Source organism: Cololabis saira, chromosome 15, assembly GCF_033807715.1.
Source record: "Cololabis saira isolate AMF1-May2022 chromosome 15, fColSai1.1, whole genome shotgun sequence".
Taxonomy (NCBI): domain Eukaryota; kingdom Metazoa; phylum Chordata; class Actinopteri; order Beloniformes; family Belonidae; genus Cololabis; species Cololabis saira.
The window spans coordinates 4298754-4322218 of NC_084601.1; the positions used below are offsets into that span (position 1 = coordinate 4298754).

At 40.3% G+C, this 23465-nt stretch overlaps 1 protein-coding gene across 1 annotated transcript in view; it reads right to left on the bottom strand.

Annotated features, from left to right (window-relative positions):
- The window catches only part of LOC133461310 (oxysterol-binding protein-related protein 10), a 213083-nt gene that overhangs the window by 21809 nt on the left and 167809 nt on the right, over positions 1–23465 (bottom strand). The window contains exon 8 of the mRNA XM_061742171.1: positions 2185–2334. Within this exon, the coding sequence (XP_061598155.1) occupies positions 2185–2334 (150 nt within the window). The remainder of the gene's footprint in view (positions 1–2184; positions 2335–23465) is intronic.

The window sequence follows — 23465 nt, forward strand, 5'->3', positions numbered from 1 at the left end:
AAAGGTTGCCACAGGAGGCATCTTCATTTTTTTTGTTTGTGATAATAAATAAATCACGTGTTTTCATGGAGAAAAAAGTGTTTCTTATTGTGCGCCAATGACGTGATCTACTAGTTTGCATTATTCGTTTTGGAATACTCAATTTAGATATATACTGCATGGGATTTGGACTCAGAATAATGGCTATAATTGCCACGGCATGCCACGGTCAGCTGGAGACAATTGTCTCGAGCTGACCGGAGCATCAAGCCTGGAGAGATGATTAAAAATGATGTCCGAGCTGTCATGTTAGTCTATGTCCAAAATAACACAGAAAAGCTTGTCTGATCACGCTTTTAGTTGTCATCCATCCATTCAATGCACGTAACTGACATTGATGTATTCACAGTGATTCATTATCAGCTGTAAATACTTGTGTACAGCCATTATTCTGAGTCCAAATCCCATGCAGTATATATCTAAATTGAGTATTCCAAAACGAATAATGCAAACTACAGATCACGTCAAAAGCGCTCTCTGCTCTGTGCGCTCTCTGCTCTGTGCGCTGTTCTGAACACTTCTCTTCTCTTCTTGCCATATGATGGTCCCGTCTGTCACACATTTACTGTCAGTGTTTGCTATATAATATATAATATTTGCAATATACTGTGGACATCTGAATAAAAACTTAACTCATAGATGAATCAAAGCGCTCTCCAGCTCTGTGTCTGATTGTCTTTTTCTCCTCAGATCATGCCGAGCACCGCGGGGTCACGTAAACCCGACTAATTCAATATTAAAATCAAATTCAGTCCTGTGGCCCGTTTTTCTATTTCGTATTTTTGATCTGTGCCTAAAATTGAAATATGAAAAACCAGACGTTTTTCCGTTTTTTGTGTTACCAACTGCATTTATTCTATCGCAGGTTTTCTCCAATATTGCGTTTCTTTTGGTAATGTTTAAATTTCTTTGCTGTAGTTCATGAATGTGTTTATTTGCCTCTTCCACTAATATCTCTAACTCCAACTCGTCAAATTTCATTTTGCGCTTGTGACTTGTCACTGTGCATTCCATCCAGACTCCCCATGGCGCAGATCTGCGCTCGCAAACCTTAAGACACGCAACACCTCATTTAAATACTGCTGTTTGCACCTGTTATCAATTGCGCACGCAATCTTAGTTGATCACCTGCAAACCACACGCAAACAGCACGCGCAAACTTTTTCAGTGCACACGCAATTTAGTACTCTTTATTTAGGATCTTAGTAAATCGGGCCCATAGTATTCTGGGAACTTCTGCTGTCCGGCTATTAAAATTATCCTTATGCATTTGTTTGGTATGTGCATTTAGTTACTGTGTACCTTCTAGGATTGATATCATCCGGTGTTTGTATAGACCGGGGGTCTTCAACCCACGGCTCTAGAGCCCATGCAGCTCTTTATCGGCGCCCTGGTGGCTCCTGGAGCTTTTTCAAAAATGTTTGACCTTTATTTTTTTCCTTCTTTTTTTTGTCTTTTTTTTCTCCTTTTCTCTTTTTTTCTTCTTCTTTTTTCCCCCTTTTTTTCTTCCCTTTTCCTTTCCTTTTTAATCTCAACATTTCGACTTTTTTCTCGAAATTTCAACTTTTTTCTCAAGATTGTACTTCAACATTAATCTCGACATTTCGAATGTTTTTCTCGAAATTTTGAATTTTTTCTTTAAATTTCGACTTTTTTCTCGAGATTGTACTTCAACATTAATCTCGACATTTCGAATGTTTTTCTTGAAATTTTGACTTTTCTCGACATTTCGACTTTTTTCTCGACATTTCGTCTTTTTTCGCTACATTTTGATTTTTTTCTTGCCATTTGCCTTCATTCTAAGGCTTATACAAGACTTTTCATTTTTTGCGGCTCCAGACATATTTGTTTTTTGTGTTTTTGGTCCAATATGGCTCTTTCAACATTTTGTGTTGCTGACCCATGGTGTAGACTGTTAATTAATTAATTTATTGGTATCAGCACTTTTTAATGCAACAAATTGCATATTTTTGCACACAGCTGCCAACTTTCTCTCTCTGTGTTTCTATTGAATGTGTTATGTGTTTGTTATGTGTGTGTTTGGGCGCGAGCTGCCGAATCAAATTGCCCTTCAAGGGATAAATAAATAAAGTTATCTTGAATGTTGAATCTCTCTTGTGAAGGGTCGTGGGTCTGGAGTCTCACCCGTGTGAGGTCCATGCCCAGCTTGAGCTGGGACAGCAGGTGGAGGATGATGCTCCGCTGGTCGTCCAGGACGCCCAGATCCTCCTCCTCATTGTCCTCCGTGTCCGTCACCTCCTCCGTGGGGCTGATGTCTTCCAGCTCGGGGTGGTGCTACGAAAACCAGCCAGCAAAAAGGGTTAGCCATCATATCATTCAGACCATGCAATTCTTGATTGATTTCAAAAGGATTGCAAAGAAGTGAAGAATCCGGAAAAGCATGTGTATCTCAGTTGTTGGAGTGGATTTATGGAATGGGTTGGGTGATGGGTTGAAGCAATGTACAAATATAAATCAATTTAAAAAACGGTACAAAAAGGAAGTTCTGGGAAGTTATTTGGTTGAGGAGGATTTATGTTAAGGCAATATGGTGTTTGTTAGCTGGTTAGGTGCAAAGGCACAACTAATGGGAAAATTGGTAGCCTATTAGGTAATTGCAGCTATTTATTATTAACATTTATGTTTAATTTATGATAGAGGTAACAAAGGGGCAGGGTTAAATAAGTTTTACTTCAACCTGCTCCTTTTCGGACACTGTTTTTTTTCCCCTGTTTTTATTACGTTTTTGTTGTTGTTGCTTTTTTTTCTGTATGTTTTGAATTTGTTTTAAAATCTTATATTTTTTTTATGTGTTCGAAATAAACAAATCAATCAAAAAAAAAAAAAAAAAATTTATGGGGAACAGTTTCTAGCTGCTGGTTAAGCGGTGCGTGTGGACAGCTGCAGTCTCCACAACTGGAACTGGAGAAAATAAATATCTAGTTCACGAAGGACTTCAGAAATTTGCTGCTTGATTGACTTTAACAGTTAACCCTCATGTTATTAGTTTTTGTATTAGCTTGATGATTTTGAAATAACAAGAGATGAAAGATAAATATTCCATGAAAAGATGAAAACGCTAGCAGACACTACAAGTAAATGCTCCATGGTTAGCTAAAGTAACGCCTCTTCCTAGGTTGGACCGCTCTCTTTAAAATCTGTCCGTTTGTTGTTTATTAACATGTTGGCTTACAATTAAAAAGAAAAACAAACTTTATAAACGTTACCTCCAAAGTCCAACTGATGTTAACAAAGGAAAGTATACAAAATACAAAAACAAGTGGACACATGTTATACGAATAAGTAAGCGTAAACGCTATAGTGAGCTAGTCAAGGCTTCTCAATGCTGGAAGGTGCTGAATGAGGTTCTCAGCCGGGGACATAAAACTACTGTTCCTCCTGACACCAGGATCATGCAAAATGCCAGAAATAATTTAAATGATGTTGACCTGGCAAACAGTTTTAATGACCATTTTAATTCTATAGGAGAAAATCTCTCTAAAACCATCAGTTCACCAGAGGGAGTTACCTATCAACATTATCTTCAAGGAAATGATATAAACTCTTTTTTTCTGGCACCAACTAATAAAACAGAAGTTACTAAAATCATTATGAGCATGAAAAGCACCCTGACGGCAGGCGTGGATGGTATATGTAGCAAAATTATAAAAGCCATTGTTAATGAAATTGTTGATCCACTTGTTTTTACCATTAATCTTTCTCTGCTCTGCGGGGTGGTACCCAAAATGACAAAGATAGCAAAAATTATCCCTATATTTAAATCTGGAGACAAAAATAATATGAATACAGACCTATATCTATTCTATCCACTCTTTCTAAAGTACTAGAGAAAATAGTTTATTGTAGACTCAGTGATTATCTAGATCAGGGATCAGCAACCCGCGGCTCTAGAGCCGCATGCGGCTCTTTAGCGCCGCCTTAGTGGCTCCCTGGAGCTTTTTCAAAAATGTTTGACCTTTTTTCTCCTTTTTTTCTTCTTTTTTTCCTTTTTTTCTTCCTTTTTCCTTTCCTTTTTAATCTCGACATTTCAACTTTTTTCTCGACATTTCCACTTTTTTCTCAAGATTGTATTTCAACATTAATTTCGACATTTCAACTTTTTTCTCGAGATTTTGACTTTTTTCACGAAATTTTGACTATTTCCTTGACATTTCGACCTTTTTTCTCAAGATTGTACTTCAACATTAATCGACATTTCGACTCTTTTCTCGAAATACTGAATTTTTTCTCCACATTTCGACATGTTTCTTGACATTTCGAATCTTTTCTCGACATTTCAACTTTTTTCTCAACATTTTGACTTTTTTCTTGAAGTGCATAATGAAAAAAAAAATCTTCCCCCAGTTATAACTAATATAGATACATGCAGCATGTGTTGCCTTCATTCTAAGGCTTATACAAGACTTTTTCATTTTTTGCGGCTCCAGACATATTTGTTTTTTGTGTTTTTGGTCCAATATGGCTCTTTCAACATTTTGGGTTGCCGACCCCTGATCTAGATAATCTGAATATACTCATCCCATCACAATATGGATTTAGAAAGAAGAACACAACCAGTTAATAAACAACAGATTTTACAATTTTCAATGAATAGTGTTGATCACCCCTGCAGCTTAAGAACCATTACAATATTTAGAATAATGTTAAAAATGTCTGAAATATATCATAGTTAACACGATTAGAATTTACATCCAAAGTATCAGTATCACATTCTTGACAATTATTTAGAAAATGCAGTCCACATTTTTTTCACTCGATGGTAGGGGTGTAACGATACACTAATCTCACAATACGGTACGATACACGATATTGAGGTCACGATAACGATACAATACGATATTATAGCAGTATTTTTTAACAACCTTGATAGAGGAATATATGACTGGAAAAAATTGTCTTTTATAGACACATAAAGACAAAGACATAAAGACACATAATACAAAACAATGCTGTGCATTTGCCCTATTGTTACAGTTTGTAATGTTTTATAACTGTTTAAGTTTTAAAGGGGAAAGCCAGGCCAACCATTTTCCACAAACTGAACTAAAAGTAAATGTCAGGTTTGCATTATGCATCTTCAGTTTCATACAAGTACAAATATTTAGCCACTAACTGAATAGTTTCTCTCATGTATGATTTTACTTTTTTCTTTTCCAGAAATGTAACAACTAAAATTAAATAAATAAATAAAAGTAAATAAATACATACAATTTTACATCATAAAAAAGATTGATTCATGCTCACCTTATAAGTGTAAGAGGAGATTTATTTTTGTTATTTTGGTAATTCAGGGTTCATTATTTTATAAATATATTCTTTATATTCTGTAAATCAGGGACTATAATTACACTAGTCAGTATATCAGTTGTTAGTATGTTTTAGATTGGGCAGAGTGATACAGCACTAGGTGCTGTGTTGATGTTCTGAAATCCTACGCTGTTGAGCGGACATTGAAGTACACGCAAACTCACGCAGAAGTTGTCCCCGTGTTTATCCTACTCACGACCCCAAAAAGGTTTAATTTAATAAGGTAAGGCTTAACTCTACACCAGACTTAAATAAGTAAAGGTTCAGAGCTCAAAACGGGACTAGTTTCTTCTGAGCAGAGTAAGATTTTGGTCCGCGCGGTCGCGGTCGGATGCGCGTTTCTAGTCAACACAATAGATTAATATTAATAACCCAATATTGCGATACACTTTGTCACCTCCACGACACGTATCGTGACGTTTTTGTATCGCGAAATTTCGTGGCACGATATATTGTTACACCCCTACTCGATGGCAAAATGATACTGATTCTTGCTACTTCCGAAAAGCATGATGTTGAAAACACAAACCTGCTGTAAAGAAGATAATTAAACCTACAGTATGTTCTTCTACCTTCATTCAATGTCAACAATCGTAAGCACATTCAGCTCATTCAGAGGACAATGCCGACCTCTTAAAGACAACTAATTACTGCCAGTTATGTGCTTACTTTTAACCGCAGCCCTTTCTTCTTTTTTTTGTCCTTCATTTCTGCCACCTCAGCCCTTCTTTCAAACCACTGGCAGCGTTTTCAGGAGCACTACAGTTTCTCGAGAGTCTCGAGTGTCTTGTTTACTCCTGCGAGCCTCGAGCACCGAACCTTCACAAAGACGCCATCGGCCAAAGCAGACATAAGTTGTGTCCTTTTGTTTTTGTTCCATCATTCAACTGTAAATTGATCCAGCCGGGGTTAAAGAAGAGCTAACGCCTTTGATATCTCTTGCAGCAAACATGAAACAGGAAGAAGGAAGGGGGGAAAAAAAAACACAAGAAAGAGGTTGATGTATAATGCACAAAGTACTCTGGAGCCTGTGGGCAACAACTCTCTGCTCTTCATACTCTCTACGCTTCTATCTCTGCTTCTCTGCAAAGAGAATTCTTGTCCCTCGTAGTGTTTTTCTTTTTAGTGAAGATTCTGCAAAGAGCAGAATTACTGAAGGGACTACCGGCAACAGACTTGTAAGGGCTAGGCAGAAAGGAAAACGGATAGAGAGATTTCCAGGACCAGAGTGTCTGCTTATCACCTGAATATTTCATTTCATGCATGCATGCAAGTGGCTCCACATATCTGCTCACACATGCGCGCACAGAGAGCGCTCTGCAGCAAAAACATCATGTGCAAAAAGACGCAAGGGACACATGGGACAAAGCATGCTCCAAAACACACGTGCAGGAGTCCCCGGAGCTGGAGAGGAGTGATATATATAGAAGTGGAAGAGAGAGGGAGGTGGGGGAGGTATGTTGTGACTTCAGTGGTTCTAACTAATTAAAGAGGCTCCTGGCAGCAACAGGAAATTACTTCTGGAGAGGTCAGAGCCTCTTCTGACAACACTTAAGTGGAGATGATGGGGATCTGAGCATGATGATGCATCTTCAGTCATGTTTGGATGATTTAGCAGCAGATGCACACGAGGGTTTCAAGTTAAAAGGTTTCGGTAACATTTGTTTTTAAACGTCTTCAATACCTGCTGCTAACTAAACTACGGAAGAGCATTAGGGCCAAACTAAGACAAAATAATTGGAAATTACGAGAATAAAGTCATATAATATAATGAGAATAAAGTCGTAAAATTCAAGAATAAAGTCATAATGTTGCAAGAATAAAGTCGTAACATTACGAGAATAAAGTCGTGACATTACGAGAATAAAGTGGTAACTTATGAGAATAAAGTGGTAATATTACGAGAATAAAGTTGTAATATTACGAGAAAAAAATCGTAATATTACGAGAATAAAGTCGTAATATTATGAGAATAAAGTTGTAACATTATGAGAATAAAGTCGTAAAGTGTTAATTTATGAGAACTCTAACAGGAAGAGCATCTTCTCCCTGTGTTAAAATGAGGAATATTGAGCATCTTGTGAAGTTCTATTTATATATTTAGAATATATTTAATATTTTGATTTTATTCTCGTAATATTACGACTTTATTCTCGCAACATTATGACTTTATTCTGGTAATTTTACGACTTTATTCTCATATTATCAGGACTTTATTTTCATAATTTCCATTTTTTTTGTCTTAGTTTGGCCCTAATACTCCGTCGTACAAACCTGCTGTAAAGAAGATAATTAAACCTACAGTATGTTTTTCTACCTTCATTCAATGTCAACAATCGTGAGCACATTCAGCTCATTCAGAGGACAATCAAATCAAATCAAATCAAATCAATTTTATTTATATAGCGTCTAATACAACAGAGTTGTCTCTAGACGCTTTACAGAGACCCATACCCAGAACATGACCCCCGAGCAGTTATTACATAAACAATGGCAGGTAAAAACTCCCCTAGTGGGAGAAAAACCTTAAGCCAAACAGTGGCAAGAAAAAACTCCCCTTTAGGAGGGAAGAAACCTTGACCAGGACCAGGCTCATAAGGGGGGACCCTCCTGCCGAGGGCCAGACTGGTGGGTCAGGGACGGCAACAGCACAATGCCGACCTCTTAAAGACAACTAATTACTGCCAGTTATGTGCTTACTTTTAACCGTAGCCCTTTCTTCTTTTTTTTGTCCTTTTTTTGTAGGAAATATAACGTCACCCCATAACAAAACCTACAACCAAAATACAGAGGTTTCAAATGCACTTGATTAATTATAATATATGACAATCTACAAGAGGTTTGGGCAGTTTGCTGTTGTGGCGCATTCAGGTGCATGTTAACGCAACGCCACTGAGGAAAGAAATCAGGACCTCTGAGTTTCATGAAGCCCTGTCCATCAACCTGGGAAGGGTTAGCACTTTTAGACGAGTTGGATTTCTATGTACTTAAGACAGCTGCCAGTGTTTTTAGCAGTGAACATCCCTGCAAGTTCATCCCAAGGTCAGGCTGCGCTGCCGTGGGATCCTGCGCAAACTAATGCTGGTAACTGAACTGAAGCATCGCTGTAAAGAAGACACGATTCCTCCACAACAATGGAAGGGTCAGTAAAGTCATACAGGAAATTATTGATTGCTGTTAAAAGTGGTTGCGCGAGTTCTGGAATCATTTTTAGGGGTAAAGGCAGGAAAAATGAAACCACTGTTCACCCATAATAAATGTAACCTTAAAAAAGGACCAAAGCCTCCCAGAATGGCCAAAGAAGCCGTCCAGAAAAGTAAAGCCGGAGGAGAAAGGATGTAGAGAAAAACAAAGTTATAACTTCGCTAGTGTAGAATGTGGTTTTGAAATGTTTCCATGCGAGAATATACAGGACTGTCTCAGAAAATTAGAATATTGTGATAAAGTTCTTTATTTTCTGTAATGCAAAAATGTCATACATTCTGGATTCATTACAAATCAACTGAAATATTGCAAGCCTTTTATTATTTTAATATTGCTGATTATGGTTTACAGTTTAAGATTAAGATTCCCAGAATATTCTAATTTTTTCAGATAGGATATATATCCTTTATTTAACCAGGTAATAAACTTGAGATTAAAACCTCTTTTTCCAGAGTGACCTGGCCAAAATGGCAGCATAAAAAACAATACAACAATACATACAGTACATACAAACATAGACAGTGAGTCACACATTCCAGGGAAACAATAGTAAAACAATGGTCAAATTTACACAACAGGGCAGTCACAAGAACCGAGAGCTAATTTCTCTGTCTTTTAAAATGGATTTGAATTTACCCAAGGAAACAAGCTCAACCAATTTCAAGTCCTTCTGCGCATCATTCCAAGTTGAGGGGGCAGAAAACTGGAATGCCTTTTTACCCAGTTCAGGATATTTGAGTTTTCTTAAGCTGTAAGCCATAATCAGCAATATTAAAATAATAAAAGGCTTGCAATATTTCAGTTGATTTGTAATGAATCCAGAATGGATGACATTTTTGCATTACAGAAAATAAAGGACTTATTTTATTATAGGACAATATTCTAATTTTCTGAGACAGTCCTGTAATTCTTCTAACTTCAAACATGTGGTTAGGTTTACAATATTTACCCTAGTTTAACATTTCATCTTTTTTTTTTTAAACTTTTCTTCTTTTCTCCACCAAGAAACGTTATTTATAAACATGGCTGAAACACTAAAGTGTAAAAACCTGAGAGAAACAAAGTTACAGTTATAAATACATGTTGCCAGAGGAGTCCATTCTGAGTCATATTAATGTTTAGAGGGTTTATTTTAAGGTAAATTAAATTGCAGATGTTTTTGAATACGAATCCTTCCTGAGCTGTGATGTCATCAAGTTAACTGCTGTTCCAGTTACACAAAGACTGAACTGAAGTGTTTTCTCCAGTCATTAGGGTCTCCACCTTTCAGAAATAGAAATAAGGGACGCCCCAATTTCAGCAGCGCAGGCGCCAAAAAAAGGGACGTCCCCAAAACTTCTACACTGCATAGAAATGTATTAATTTTATATAAAAAAACAAAATGCTTTGATTTAAAGTTTAAAGTGCTTTAATAGCATTGAACTTGCATGACTGTACAGACAGACAACCATTTAGCAACTGAACTAGCCTGCTATGCTACGTACGTCCATCAGCCCAGATGTAGAATATAGATACAGGTGAAGAATATGGTGTAAAAGTTAATTTATTTCAATAATTCAACTAGAATATGGTTTAAAAGTTAATTTATTTCAATAATTCAACTAGAATATGGTTTAAAAGTTAATTTATTTCAATAATTCAACTTAAAAGGCGAAACTAATATATTACAGAGTCTCATTACATGCAAAGCAAGATATGTTAAACCTTTACTTATTATAATTTTGATGATTTCATTGTTTATTGATTTCATAAAATATTCACATTTTTTGAGATTTTTTATTTGAGGTTTTCATAAATTGTGATTCATAATCATCAAAATTATAACAAATAAAGGTTTGAAATATCTCACTTTGCATGTAGTGGGAAATAATATTTGTTTCAGCTTTAGTTGAATTTACTACAAATTACGTTTTTCAATGTATTCAAATTTTCCGACCTTCACCTGTATATTATGACATCAATAAATAAGAGCATAATAAATGTCTGTATTGGTTCAATACGGAACGCAACTTTTAATTCCCAATTACGTAACAATTCCGTGTTTCCAGGGACAGGTGGAGACCCCACCAGTCATACTTGCCACTACCAACTTTTAGCGACTTCTCGCGGGACCGAGGACACAGAGGTCGAGCAGAAAAGACTGGAAGAACTGATCATTTCTTATTTTTGGATGGAGCTCGACAGCTTTTGTATCACCGTGATTAGGTGATGAAATAATGTTGGTCAAGGTACAAGAATACGTTCCTTTCTAGTTCCTGCTTGTGACTAGTTTACTCCCACGCAATGATGAAATATTTATCCAGTCCTAACCAAGCGTTAAAGCCATGAGAGTTTTTAAATGCAACAACTTAGAAACTTAAACACTTAACCATGTTCCTCAAGTTGTATATTTCTAACTGCTGGAGTCGTCTTTTTCACGCAGTGGTGAAAGCATCATTTGATTTTCATTTCATTCACTTCACTAACAAAAAAAAAGAAAGAAGAAAAAAGGTAAGCCAGTGTTTTAAAATACACCTTTGGAGCCGAGTCTTTGATTTCATATTTCTAAAACTATAAAACTCCCAAAGCGACAGGATTCATACATTTCTGTTATTACCAAGCAGAAAGAAACCCCGTTTAGCGTTTTCACAACCAGGACCAAGTTTCCATCAACGACTCATAACTGATCTATAGAAGAGTCAGCATCTCTTTACATCGCTTTGAAAATAGTTATTAAAATACAGTAGCTCTGTTCGTCCACCTTGGTGATATATATGTTAACCCTTGTACTGTCTTTGGGTTAAATGATCCAATTCTTCTGCCCTTCTTTCCTCCTGCCATGCTCTATCCTTCTTTCTTTATTTCCTCTTTCCTCCTTTTTTACCCTCCTTTACTCCTTTTTCTTCCTACCTCCCTTCCGTCATTCGTTCCTTTATTACCTTCTTTGCTTTTCCTTCCTTCATTCCTTATTTTATCCATTCCTTCCTTCTTCCCTCCCTTCTTTCTTTCCTTTTCTCCATTCCTTCCTCTGTTCCATCTTTTCTCCCTTCCTTACTCCCTTTCCTCCTTCCTTCCTTCCTTCCTTCCTTCCTCCCTTCCATCTATTATCCCTTCCTTACTCCCTTTCCTACTTCCTTCCTTCCTTCCTTCCTTCCTTCCTTCCTTCCTTCCTTCCTTCCTTCCTTCCTTCCTTCCTTCCTTCCTTCCTTCCTTCCTTCCTCATTTCCTTCTTTCCTCCCTTCCATCTATTATGCCTTACTTCCTTCCTTCTTTCCTCCCTTCCTTCCTTCCTTCCTTCCTTCCTTCCTTCTTTTCTCATTTCTTTCTTACTTCCTTCTTTCCTTCCTTCCATCTATTCTCCCTTCCTAACTCGCTTTCCTATTCCCTTCCTTCTTTTCTCCTTTCTTCCTTACTTCCTTCTTTCCTCCCTTCCATCTAATATGCCTTCCTTCCTTCCTTCCTTCCTTCCTTCCTTCCTTCCTTCCTTCCTTCCATCTTTTCTCCCTTCCTTACTCCCTTTACTTCCTTCCTTCTTTTCTCCTTTCTCCCTTCTTTCCTTCCTTCCTTCCTTCCTTCCTTCCTTCCTTCCTTCCTTCCTTCCTTCCTTCCTTCCATCTTTTCTCCCTTCCTTACTCCCTTTACTTCCTTCCTTCTTTTCTCCTTTCTCCCTTCTTTCCTTCCTTCCTTCCTTCCTTCCTTCCTTCCTTCCTTCCTTCCTCATTTCTTCCTTACTTCTTTCTTTCCTCCCTTCCATCTATTATGCCTTACTTCCTTCCTTCTTTCCTTCCTTCCTTCCTTCCTTCCTTCCTTCCTTCTTTTCTCATTTCTTTCTTACTTCCTTCTTTCCTTCCTTCCATCTATTATGCCTTCCTTCCTTCCTTCCTTCCTTCCTTCTTTCCTTCCTTCCTTCCTTCCTTCCTTCCTTCTTTCCTTCCTTCCTTCCTTCCATCTTTTCTCCCTTCCTTACTCCCTTTACTTCCTTCCTTCTTTTCTCCTTTCTCCCTTCTTTCCTTCCTTCCTTCCTTCCTTCCTTCCTTCCTTCCTTCCTTCCTTCCTTCCTTCCTTCCATCTTTTCTCCCTTCCTTACTCCCTTTACTTCCTTCCTTCTTTTCTCCTTTCTCCCTTCCTTCCTTCCTTCCTTCCTTCCTTCCTTCCTTCCTTCCTTCCTCATTTCTTCCTTACTTCCTTCTTTCCTCCCTTCCATCTATTATGCCTTACTTCCTTCCTTCTTTCCTTCCTTCCTTCCTTCCTTCCTTCCTTCCTTCCTTCCTTCCTTCCTTCCTTCCTTCCTTCCTTCCTTCCTTCCTTCCTTCCTTCCTTCCTTCCTTCCTTCCTTCCTTCCTTCCTTCCTTCCTTCTTTTCTCATTTCTTTCTTACTTCCTTCTTTCCTTCCTTCCATCTATTCTCCCTTCCTAACTCGCTTTCCTATTCCCTTCCTTCTTTTCTCCTTTCTTCCTGCTTTTCTCCTTTCTTCCTTACTTCCTTCTTTCCTCCCTTCCATCTATTATGCCTTCCTTCCTTCCTTCCTTCCTTCCTTCCTTCCTTCCTTCCTTCCTTCCTTCCTTCCTTCCTTCCTTCCTTCCTTCCTTCCTTCCTTCCTTCCTTCCTTCCTTCCTTCCTTCCTTCCTTCTTTTCTCCCTTCCTTACTCCCTTTACTTCCTTCCTTCTTTTCTCCTTCCTTCCTTCCTTCCTTCCTTCCTTCCTTCCTTCCTTCCTTCCTTCCTTCCTTCCTTCCTTCCTTCCTTCCTTCCTTCCTTCCTTCCTTCCTTCCTTCCTTCCTTCCTTCCTTCCTTCCTTCCTTCCTTCCTTCCTTCCTTCCTTCCTTCCTTCCTCCCTTCCTTCTTTCCTTCCTTCCTTCCTTCCATCTTTTCTCCCTTCCTTACTCCCTTTACTTCCTTCCTTCTTTTCTCCTTTCTCCCTTCTTTCCTTCTTTCCTCCCTTCCTTACTCCCTTTACTTCCTTCCTTCTTTTCTCCTTTCTCACTTACTTCCTTCTTTCCTTCTTTCCTCCCTTCCTCCTCCCTTGACCCAAACACAGCACAAGGGTTAAAGAGTGAGAAAAGAACAGGCATTTCACCTTTTTCCATTTCAAAAAACACTTTGCTCCATAATTTATGAGGCAACAGCATCAGCAACTTTGGAGTGAAACTATACGTTTCCACTTCAGACGAGTAATGTTTCCTGTTAAATCCATTCTGTACACACTAGATAAGCCCTGGCGCTGCGTCCTCTCCACCGAGCCCGTAACTAAAGCAGATGCCGGGACAAACGGCTCAGCATTCACATGCATCCACACTAATCCCCGCGCTTAAACACTCACGCTGCACTGCTGTGTGGCTGCAGGCTTGACCTGCATAAAGCTGGATCTCATGTCCAAAAATGGAAATAAAAAAGGTAGCAGAGTGGCCTCAGCCCGACAACATCAAGCGGAAAAAATCCTGCAAAAAGAAGTGAAGTGATCCACAAACGGGCCGGCAACGGCGCGAGGCTTCAGTCGACGGAAAATCCCATGAAAGTGTTGCTCTTTCAGAGGAAAAAACACTTTGAATCTGGTGCTCTGGAAGAGTTTAAAGCTCCAGTCCCACACACACTCACAAACACGAGGGTCTTCTTCCACTATTTGGAAACTAAGTATCCTTGTTAAAAGGAGAGCTGGTTGTTTGGGAGAGATGCTCAGCCTGGCCGTGTGAAGGTGAAGAGCTGCTGCGTGAGCTCCTCTCCTCTCTCCTCTCCTCTCTTCCTACCACCCACTCTCAAAACATGGGAGGAGGAAAATGAAGCTGAGGGAAAGTCCCAGTGACGCTTCCACTCTACGCCCTCCCATCATCCATCTGGTGTTTCCTTCTCTCTTTATGCCATGAGCACAGGACTGGAGTTGAGGGGGGATGAGGGGGGATGAAAATCCCCCCCTTAAATAAAAACGGTCCAAATCATCCCCCCTGTAAAACTGCCATCCCTCCTTTCCATCCCTTATGTCATTTCATCAATGAATGTGGTTTTACTGCTATTTCAACATTTAGAGTCATCACCAGAAAAATAACTTATTTGACAATTTTCACCTGTTTCAAGTAAATTTTCACTTGAAATAAGTAGAAAAATCTGCCAGTGGGACTTACTTCTGGAGCCAGCCCCGAGTGTTTATTCAAGATACAGAAACTTCTCCCACTTCCACGTTTGCAATACCTCCAAAAAATATATTTTGCTACTTCGGGTAAAATCCAGGCAGAATCAAAGGTTTCAAAGGATTCATAGGATAAGAACTTCACTGCAAAAACTCAAAATTCACTGCAAAAACTCAAAATCTTACCAGGAATATTTGTTTTATTTCTAGTTGAAATGTCTCATTTTTTGTCAAAAAATCTCATTACACTTAAAAACAAGAGTCATTACCAGAAAAATAACTTATTTGACAATTTTCACCTGTTTCAAGGAAATTTTCACTTGAAATAAGTAGAAAAATCTGCCAGTGAGACAAGATTTATCTTCTTATTACAAGCAAAAAAAATCTTGTTCCACTGGCAGATTTTTCTACTTATTTTAAGTGAAAATTTACTTGAAACAGGTGAAAATTGTTGGTTTTTCCAGTGATGAGTCTTGTTTTAAGTGTAATGAGATTTTTTTTACTAAAATGAGACATTTTAACTAGAAATAAGACAAATATTCTTGTTAAGATTTTGAGTTTTTGCAGTGATCCATGTTACTTATCCTGTGAAGGACAGAGTCATATTGATAAGTTCAGAAAAGTGTTTTTTATTGTTGTGTTTTGATGTATTTGATGTAAGCCCAGTGGATATTTAAAGCTTACAGAAGGCTGCATTTAACTGCTGCTATGTCATTCCTGCAGTATTTCTGCAGGTGTTTTGGTCACTGCTATTATTTGTAATATATTATATTATTTGTAATCAGCACAAATTATCTGTCCCCATATGATCAAATCCACCATCCCCCCTGATTTTTTTTTTACAACTGGAGTGCTTCATGGCATCATCCTCCCCGTCTCCCCCATCTTCAGCTGACATGGCTTCCTAGTAGAGAGCTTCTTTTTTCTTCTTTGACACAAGTCTCGCTGTTCTTTCGGGACTCAACTCATTTTTAAGGACCCAAGAGTGGGTTTTTCTACTGTCGTCTTTCTCTCTTTGAGCTTAATATCTCTTTTCCTTTCTGTAGTTTTCTTCATATCTCTTTTGTCTTCTTTTACATTAACTCCAATATTCTGGCAGATTCCTTCTTCCTTCACTCTTGAGGCTCCATCTTTGTCTCATCCACTCATTCGTCTTCTTTTATGTTTCATTGCTGTTTTTCTGTCTCGGCCTTCTGAGTTTTGCTTCAGCTTCAAACTTTGCTTCTCGTTCTGGGTTTAACCCTGGTACTGTCTTTGGGTCAAAATTACCTCATTCTCTCTTTCCTTCTTTCCTCCTGCTCTCTCCTTCCTTCTCCCTTCCTCTTTCCTCCCTTCCTTCCTTCTTTCTTTTTTCCTTCCTTCCTTCCTTCTTTTTTCCCTTCCTTCCTTCCTTCCTTCCTTCCTTCCTTCCTTCCTTCCTTCCTTCCTTCCTTCCTTCCTTCCTTCCTTCCTTCCTTCCTTCCTTCCTTCCTTCCTTCCTTCCTTCCTTCCTTCCTTCCGTCCTTCCTTCCTTCCTTCCATTCCTTCCTTCTTTCCTTCTTTTCTCTGTTCCTTCCTTATTTTCTCCCTTCTTTCCTTCATTCCTTCTTTTCTCCCTTCTTTTCTCTCTTCCTTCCTTCTTTCCTTCTTCCCTCCCTTCCCTCTTTTCTCCATTCCTTCCTTCTTTCATCCCTGCCTTCCTTCCTTCCTTCCTTCTTTTCGCCCTTCCTTCCTTCTTTTTTCCCTTCCTCCCTTCTTTCCTCCCTTCTTCCCTTCCTTCCTTCCTTCTTTTTTCCCTTCCTTCCTTCTTTCCTCCATTCTTCCCTTCTTCCCTTCCTTCCTTCCTTCCTTCCTTCTTTTTTCCCTTCCTTCCTTCCTTCTTTTTTCCCTTCCTCCCTTCTTTCCTCCCTTCTTCCCTTCTTCCCTTCCTTCCTTCCTTCCTTCCTTCTTTTTTCCCTTCCTTCCTTCCTTCTTTTTTCCCTTCCTTCCTTCTTTCCTCCATTCTTCCCTTCTTCCCTTCCTTCCTTCCTTCTTTTTTCCCTTCCTTCCTTCTTTCCTCCATTCTTCCCTTCTTCCCTTCCTTCCTTCCTTCCTTCTTTTTTCCCTTCCTTCCTTCCTTCTTTCCTCCATTCTTCCTTCCTTCCTTCCTTCCTAAGAAAACTCAAATATCCTATCTCAAAAAATTAGAATATTCTGGGAATCTTAATCTTAAGCTGTAAGCCATAATCAGCAATATTAAAATAATAAAAGGCTTGTAATATTTCAGTTGATTTGTAATGAATCCAGAATGTATGACATTTTAGTTTTTTTAATTGCATTACAGAAAATAAAGAACTTTATCACAATATTCTAATTTTCTGAGACAGTCCTGTAAATCTATAAGAGAAATAGCAAAATCATTCTGTTTGGCCAAATCAACACTTGGGAACATTCTGAAAAAGAAGAGCTGGAAGACCGTGGACGCATCTCTGACAACATCTACATTCAAGAGGAACCTTCATGAATCTAAATACAGAGGATTCACTACAAGCTGCAAAACCCCTATTAAACCTTGCCAGAAAACATCTCAAATGAACAAATAAATGAATCTTCCCTGTTCTTAAATCAGATGCCTTGGTCAGATGAAACCAGGCTAAACTTGTATCTGAATGATTGAAAGAGAAAAGTCTGGATAAGGAAAGGAGCAGCTCAAAGACATATGACACATGATGTATTTGACACGTCATGTGTCCAACACGGGGGAGCAGTGTTGTGCTCTGGGCTTGTATGGAGCCGATGGAGAATGTTCCCTGGGGCTTAGAGAGGATGTGACTGCGGACAAAAGTGGAAAAATGAATTCCGAGGTGTTAACTGCTAAACCAAAAGTGCTTCACAGTACAGATGGATAATGATCCCAAACATACTGCAAAGCAGCTGATGACTCTACGAATCTTAAATGGCAAAGTCAGCTGGCTGATCTCAACCCAGTAGAGGAGTTTTCCAGCTACTGAAGAGGAAGCTGAAGCTTAAAGAACCACAAACAAGCAGCAACAAAGCATCCCCTCAACATTCTCCAGACTCCAGGCAGTTATTGACTACAAAGTACGGTGGGCGACGAGGGCCAAACGCACTGCAACGGCCTAATGCGTCTCAGTTAAGGAAAACGGCTTCAAGTACAGAAACGATTCAAATTCACAAACTCAAACTCTCAGCGTAACAGAGACGAACAGCTGACTGAACCACAGTGTTTACATCCATGGTTTAAACATACAGCGGGAACGCTAATGTGATTTTTATCTGACTATATTTATATACGATGTTTATATCACTGTACAACGCTGCACATTGCGAGACGTTTCATTATTATATTTTAACGTTACAGTCAGCTGTTCGGTCTCTCTCTACATCCCGTGTGTCTGTCCATTGAGCTGTTACTCTGAGAGCGCCCCCTGCAGGTTTGGAGCACTTCCGGTTGTAGTGACCGGTTATGAAGCGTTTTTCTTTTGAACATGGTTTCTTGTTTTATATCGTTTTGTGCTTTGCATCGTTTCTCTATTTGCAGCAGCGTTTGATGATGCTGCATTTGTCTTTGTTTTTTCATTTGCACCACGTTCCTCTTTTTGTACCTCGTTTTGAGTTTGTGAATTTGAATCGTTTCTGTACTTGAAGCCGTTTTCCTTAAAGGAGCTTGAGACAGGATTGAGGCAGGATTTATGAAAAACATTCGTATACGTTTTAATTTTTCTAGTAATAATGTCAGATGAAGCGTTCCAAACCCAAAAGAATGTTTCCTCTAGTGTATCTCTCCGTTGCCTTGAACAGGCTGTGTGCTGCAAAATGTGCTGCAATTCGGAGGCCGAGTTTCCCGTGCTGTCCTGTGGATGTGACGTCACATGACGCTGCATGCACGTTCTCCCCGTTCTCCCGTGCCGGCTTCACTGTTGGCTGCAGTACCCCCGACGGCCGTCGTGGTGAAGGGTGGCGCTAGAGAGTCTCATTTCTTAAAAGGAGCCTCATGCTCCTTTAACTGAGACGTTGCAGTGCGTTTGGCCCTTGTTGGCCACCGTAACAAAGTATTAAAAATGATCTTTATATTTGCCATCATATGACTTTGTTCAAAGACTTCTGCACCTCTACAAATGGAGGTATTTCTAACTGATTGTGGTGGTGTATAAAAATGTAAAGCATGAAAATGATCTCCTTGTGCATATACTTCTGTTCCAGATAAGTACATTCATTTTTCCAGGCAGCAGCATCAAAAGTTCCTCCACCTGCCTGACTGACATTTAGTCACACAATCGCTGACCTTCCCGTTGGCGTTCTCTTCCCCCAGTCAGAGTCGCAGCCTGAAAGAGCCAGATATTTGAATACCTTGACTGAGCCACTCATGGACGTATCAGCTGTTTGTGTTTGCAGAGCTCTAAATGTCAGGGAAGCTTTGAATGTCAACTGTCGAGCAGTTACTGAAAAGCTTTTCATTTGCAACTTCTGCAGGCTCTCAGTTTGGTTTCACGTTCCGCATTTATCTCAAAGCTACGAGTAATGGAAGCAGCTGAGGGTTTGTACACTTGAAATATAGTCAGTACTGGAGTTGAGGGGAGATGAGGGGGGATGGCATCCCCCCCTGAAATAAAAACGGTCCAAATCATCCCCCCTGTAAAACTGTCATCCCTCCTTTCCATCCCTTATGTCATTTCATCAATGAATGTGGTTTTACTGCTATTTCAACATTTAGAGTCATCACCAGAAAAATAACTTATTTGACAATTTGCACCTGTTTCAAGTAAATTTTCACTTGAAATAAGTAGAAAAATCTGCCAGTGGAACAAGATTTATCTTCTCATTACAAGCAAAAAAATCTTGTTCCACTGGCAGATTTTTCTACTTATTTCAAGTGAAAATCTACTTGAAACAGGTGAAAATTGTTGTTTTTTCCAGTGATGAGTCTTGTTTTAAGTGTAATGAGATTTTTTTTACTAAAATGAGACATTTTAACTAGAAATAAGACAAATATTCTTGTTAAGATTGTGAGTTTTTGCAGTGATCCATGTTACTTATCCTGTGAAGGACAGAGTCATATTGATAAGTTCAGAAAAGTGTTTTTTATTGTTGTGTTTTGATGTATTTGATGTAAGTCCAGTGGATATTTAAAGCTTACAGAAGGCTGCATTTAACTGCTGCTATGTCATTCCTGCAGTATTTCTGCAGCTGTTTTGGTCACCGCTATTATTTGTAATATATTATATTATTTGTAATCAGCACAAATTATCTGTCCCCATATGACCAAATCCACCATCCCCCCTGATTTCTTTTTTAAAACTCGAGTACTGAATATAAGAATGCTTATGCGGTCTACTAATGAGGTGTAATAGCGTAATATAGCGCAACTTTTATGGCACTGGAAGCGGTTAAACAGTGTGACGCCTTCGGTGCTACGTGGAAATAAATGAGTTCTGTTCTGAGTGTAAAGTCTAAAACAAGTCGAGCTTCAGGAAAGAATGACGATCAAGAGGAGGAACAAAAGATAACTGATCTGAGTTGATCCAAATGCAACAAGTAATTCACAAGCTCTTAAAGGTTTTACTTGAGATAAATGAAAAAAACTGAATGGAACAAATGACAAATCTGTTCCTCTACTTCAAACCGGAGGAAACACCACTGAGATTCTGACTTTGAGCTTTTATTTTTCAATTCAATTCAATTCAATTTTATTTATATAGCGTCTAATACAACAGAGTTGTCTCTAGACGCTTTCCAGAGACCCAGAACATGAACATAAACCCCCGAGCAGTTATTACATAAACAATGGCAGGTAAAAACTCCCCTAGTGGGAGAAAAACCTTAAGCCAAACAGTGGCAAGAAAAACTCCCCTTTAGGAGGGAAGAAACCTTGAGGTTTTCTTTTTGTAGAAAACAAGCTGAGCGGATTCATCAGTGAAGCATTTAATGAGAGGAAATGCACTCATTGCAGACACACGCAAGTGAAAATCACTTTACACGTTCAGCGTTCTGTGAGGCGAGTAAAACTCTGATCAAGACGACAGCGCGGCACTTTCAGAATAAGAGCAAAAGCTTTGTGATCAGATCTTCATGCCACACTCAGGGAAACCTCATTTCAGTTTCACGGGTGTGAAGGCTGGCCCCAATAATGTTCCACACTGACAGTTTCTGGACAAACGCGCTGTCCAAACCTTTTACACAAGCTAATCAGGCTTTCCCGCTGACTCTTTTGCAGATTTTCTCTGTACGAACTAGGGCTGGGCGGTATGGACTAAAAAATGATCACGATAATTTCTGGCATTTATCCCGATAACGATAAAAATGACGATAAAAAAAATACCAATTCAACTCCACCTTTTAAACTATAAATCTATCACCACATTCAGTCTTTGGAGACCCCAAATCACTGCTCTAAAAGAATACTAAATGCTACTAAAGGCTGAAATATGCTTCTGCGTCACACCAACGCAGAGCACACCCCACAGCCGTGACGCCGTCGTGAACCTTCGGACTTCTCTGTCACTCCATTTCTCTGCGGTGCAGTACCCCCCGCGGCCACTAGTTAGCGATCTTTTTCTGAATGGTTTATCCGACTTTTTCCAGTCACAGTGAATCAAAGAGATAAGGACAACTATTGTGAAAAAAAAAAAAAAAAAAAAATCACACATAAACGAAGAAAAGAGGCTGAAAGTTCACGACTGCTTCAAACTGGAAACCGGAAATGCGTTGCTACCAAGTGAACCAATCACAGCCCTCTCGTCTGCGTGTGGTCTGCGTCGCTCGACGCGTAGTTACAATTTTTGGGAGGTGCAGGTCAGTGACAGCGTCGCTGACGGCGTCAGTGACGGCGTGTGGTCTGCGTGGACGAAAACCACACGCCGTAGGCACGGCGTCGTTTTGACGCAGAACCATATTTCGGCCTTAAACGTCATCAATGGTAATTTATAGTCCTTCCTTCCTTCCTTCCTTCCTTCCTTCCTTCATTCCTTCCTTCCTTCCTTCCTTCCTTCCTTCCTTCCTTCCTTCCTTCCTTCCTTCCTCCCTTCATTCCTCCCTTCCTTCCTTCCATACTCCCTTTCTCCTCCCTCCCTCCCTCCCTCCCTCCCTCCCTCCCTTCCTTCCTTCCTTCCTTCCTTCCTTCCTTCCTTCCTTCCTTCCTTCCTTCCTTCCTTCCTTCCTTCCTTCCTTCCATTCTCCTTCCTCCCTCCCTCCCTCCTTCCTTCCTTCCTTCCTTCCTCCCTTCATTCCTCCCTTCCTTCCTTCCATACTCCCTTTCTCCTCCCTCCCTCCCTCCCTCCCTCCCTCCCTTCCCTCCTTCCTTCCTCCCTTCCTTCCATACTCCCTTCCATACTCCCTTCCTTCCTTCCTTCCTTCCATACTCCCTTCCATACTCCCTTCCTTCCTTCCATACTCCCTTCCTTCCTTCCATACTCCCTTCCTTCCTTCCTTCCTTCCTTCCTTCCTTCCTTCCTTCCTTCCTCCCTTCCTTCCTTCCTTCCTCCCTTCCTTCCTTCCTCCCTTCCTTCCTTCCATACTCCCTTCCTTTCTCCTCCCTCCCTCCCTCCCTCCCTCCTTCCTTCCTTCCTTCCTTCCTCCCTTCCTTCCTTCCTCCCTTCCTTCCATACTCCCTTCCTTTCTCCTCCCTCCCTCCCTCCTTCCTTCCTTCCTCCCTTCCTTCCTTCATCCCTTCCATACTCCCTTCCATACTCCCTTCCTTCCTCCCTTCCTTCCTTCCTTCCTTCCTCCCTTCCTTCCTTCCGTCCTCCCTCCCTCCCTTCCTTCCTTCCTTCCTTCCTTCCTTCCTTCCTTCCTTCCTTCCTTCCTTCCTTCCTTCCATACTCCCTTCCATTCTCCTTCCTCCCTCCCTCCCTCCTTCCTTCCTTCCTCCCTTCCTTCCTTCCTTCCATACTCCCTTCCTTCCTTCCTTCCTCCCTTCCTTCCTTCCTTCCATACTCCCTTCCATACTCCCTTCCTTTCTCCCTTCCTTCCTCCCTTCCTTCCTCCCTTCCTTCCTTCCATACTCCCTTCCTTTCTCCTTCCTTCCTTCCTTCCTTCCTTCCTTCCTTCCTTCCTCACTTCCTTCCTTCCATACACCCTTCCATACTCCCTTCCTTTCTCCTTCTTCCTTCCTTCCTTCCTTCCTTCCTTCCTTCCTCCCTTCCTTCCTTCCTCCCTTCCTTCCTTCCATACTCCCTTTCTCCTCCCTCCCTCCCTCCCTCCCTTCCTTCCTTCCTTCCTTCCTTCCTTCCTTCCTTCCTTCCTTCCTTCCTTCCTTCCTTCCTTCCTTCCTTCCTTCCTTCCTTCCTTCCTCCTTCCTCCCTCCCTCCCTCCTTCCTTCCTTCCTCCCTTCCTTCCTTCCTTCCATACTCCCTTCCTTCCTTCCATACTCCCTTCCTTCCTTCCTTCCTCCCTTCCTTCCTTCCATACTCCCTTCCTTTCTCCTTCCTTCCTTCCTCCCTTCCTTCCTTCCTTCCTTCCTCCCTTCCTTCCTCCCTTCCTTCCTTCCATACTCCCTTCCTTTCTCCTTCCTTCCTTCCTTCCTTCCTTCCTCCCTTCCTTCCTTCCTCCCTCCCTTCCTTCCATACACCCTTCCATACTCCCTTCCTTTCTCCTTCCTTCCTTCCTTCCTTCCTCCCTTCCTTCCATACACCCTTCCATACTCCCTTCCTTTCTCCTTCCTTCCTTCCTTCCTTCCTTCCTTCCTTCTTTCCTTCCTTCCTTCCTTCCTTCCTTCCTTCCTTCCTTCCTTCCTCCCTTCCTCCCTTTCATCCTCCCTTCCTTCCTTCCATACTCCCTTTCTCCTCCCTCCCTTCCTTCCTTCCTTCCTTCCTTCCATT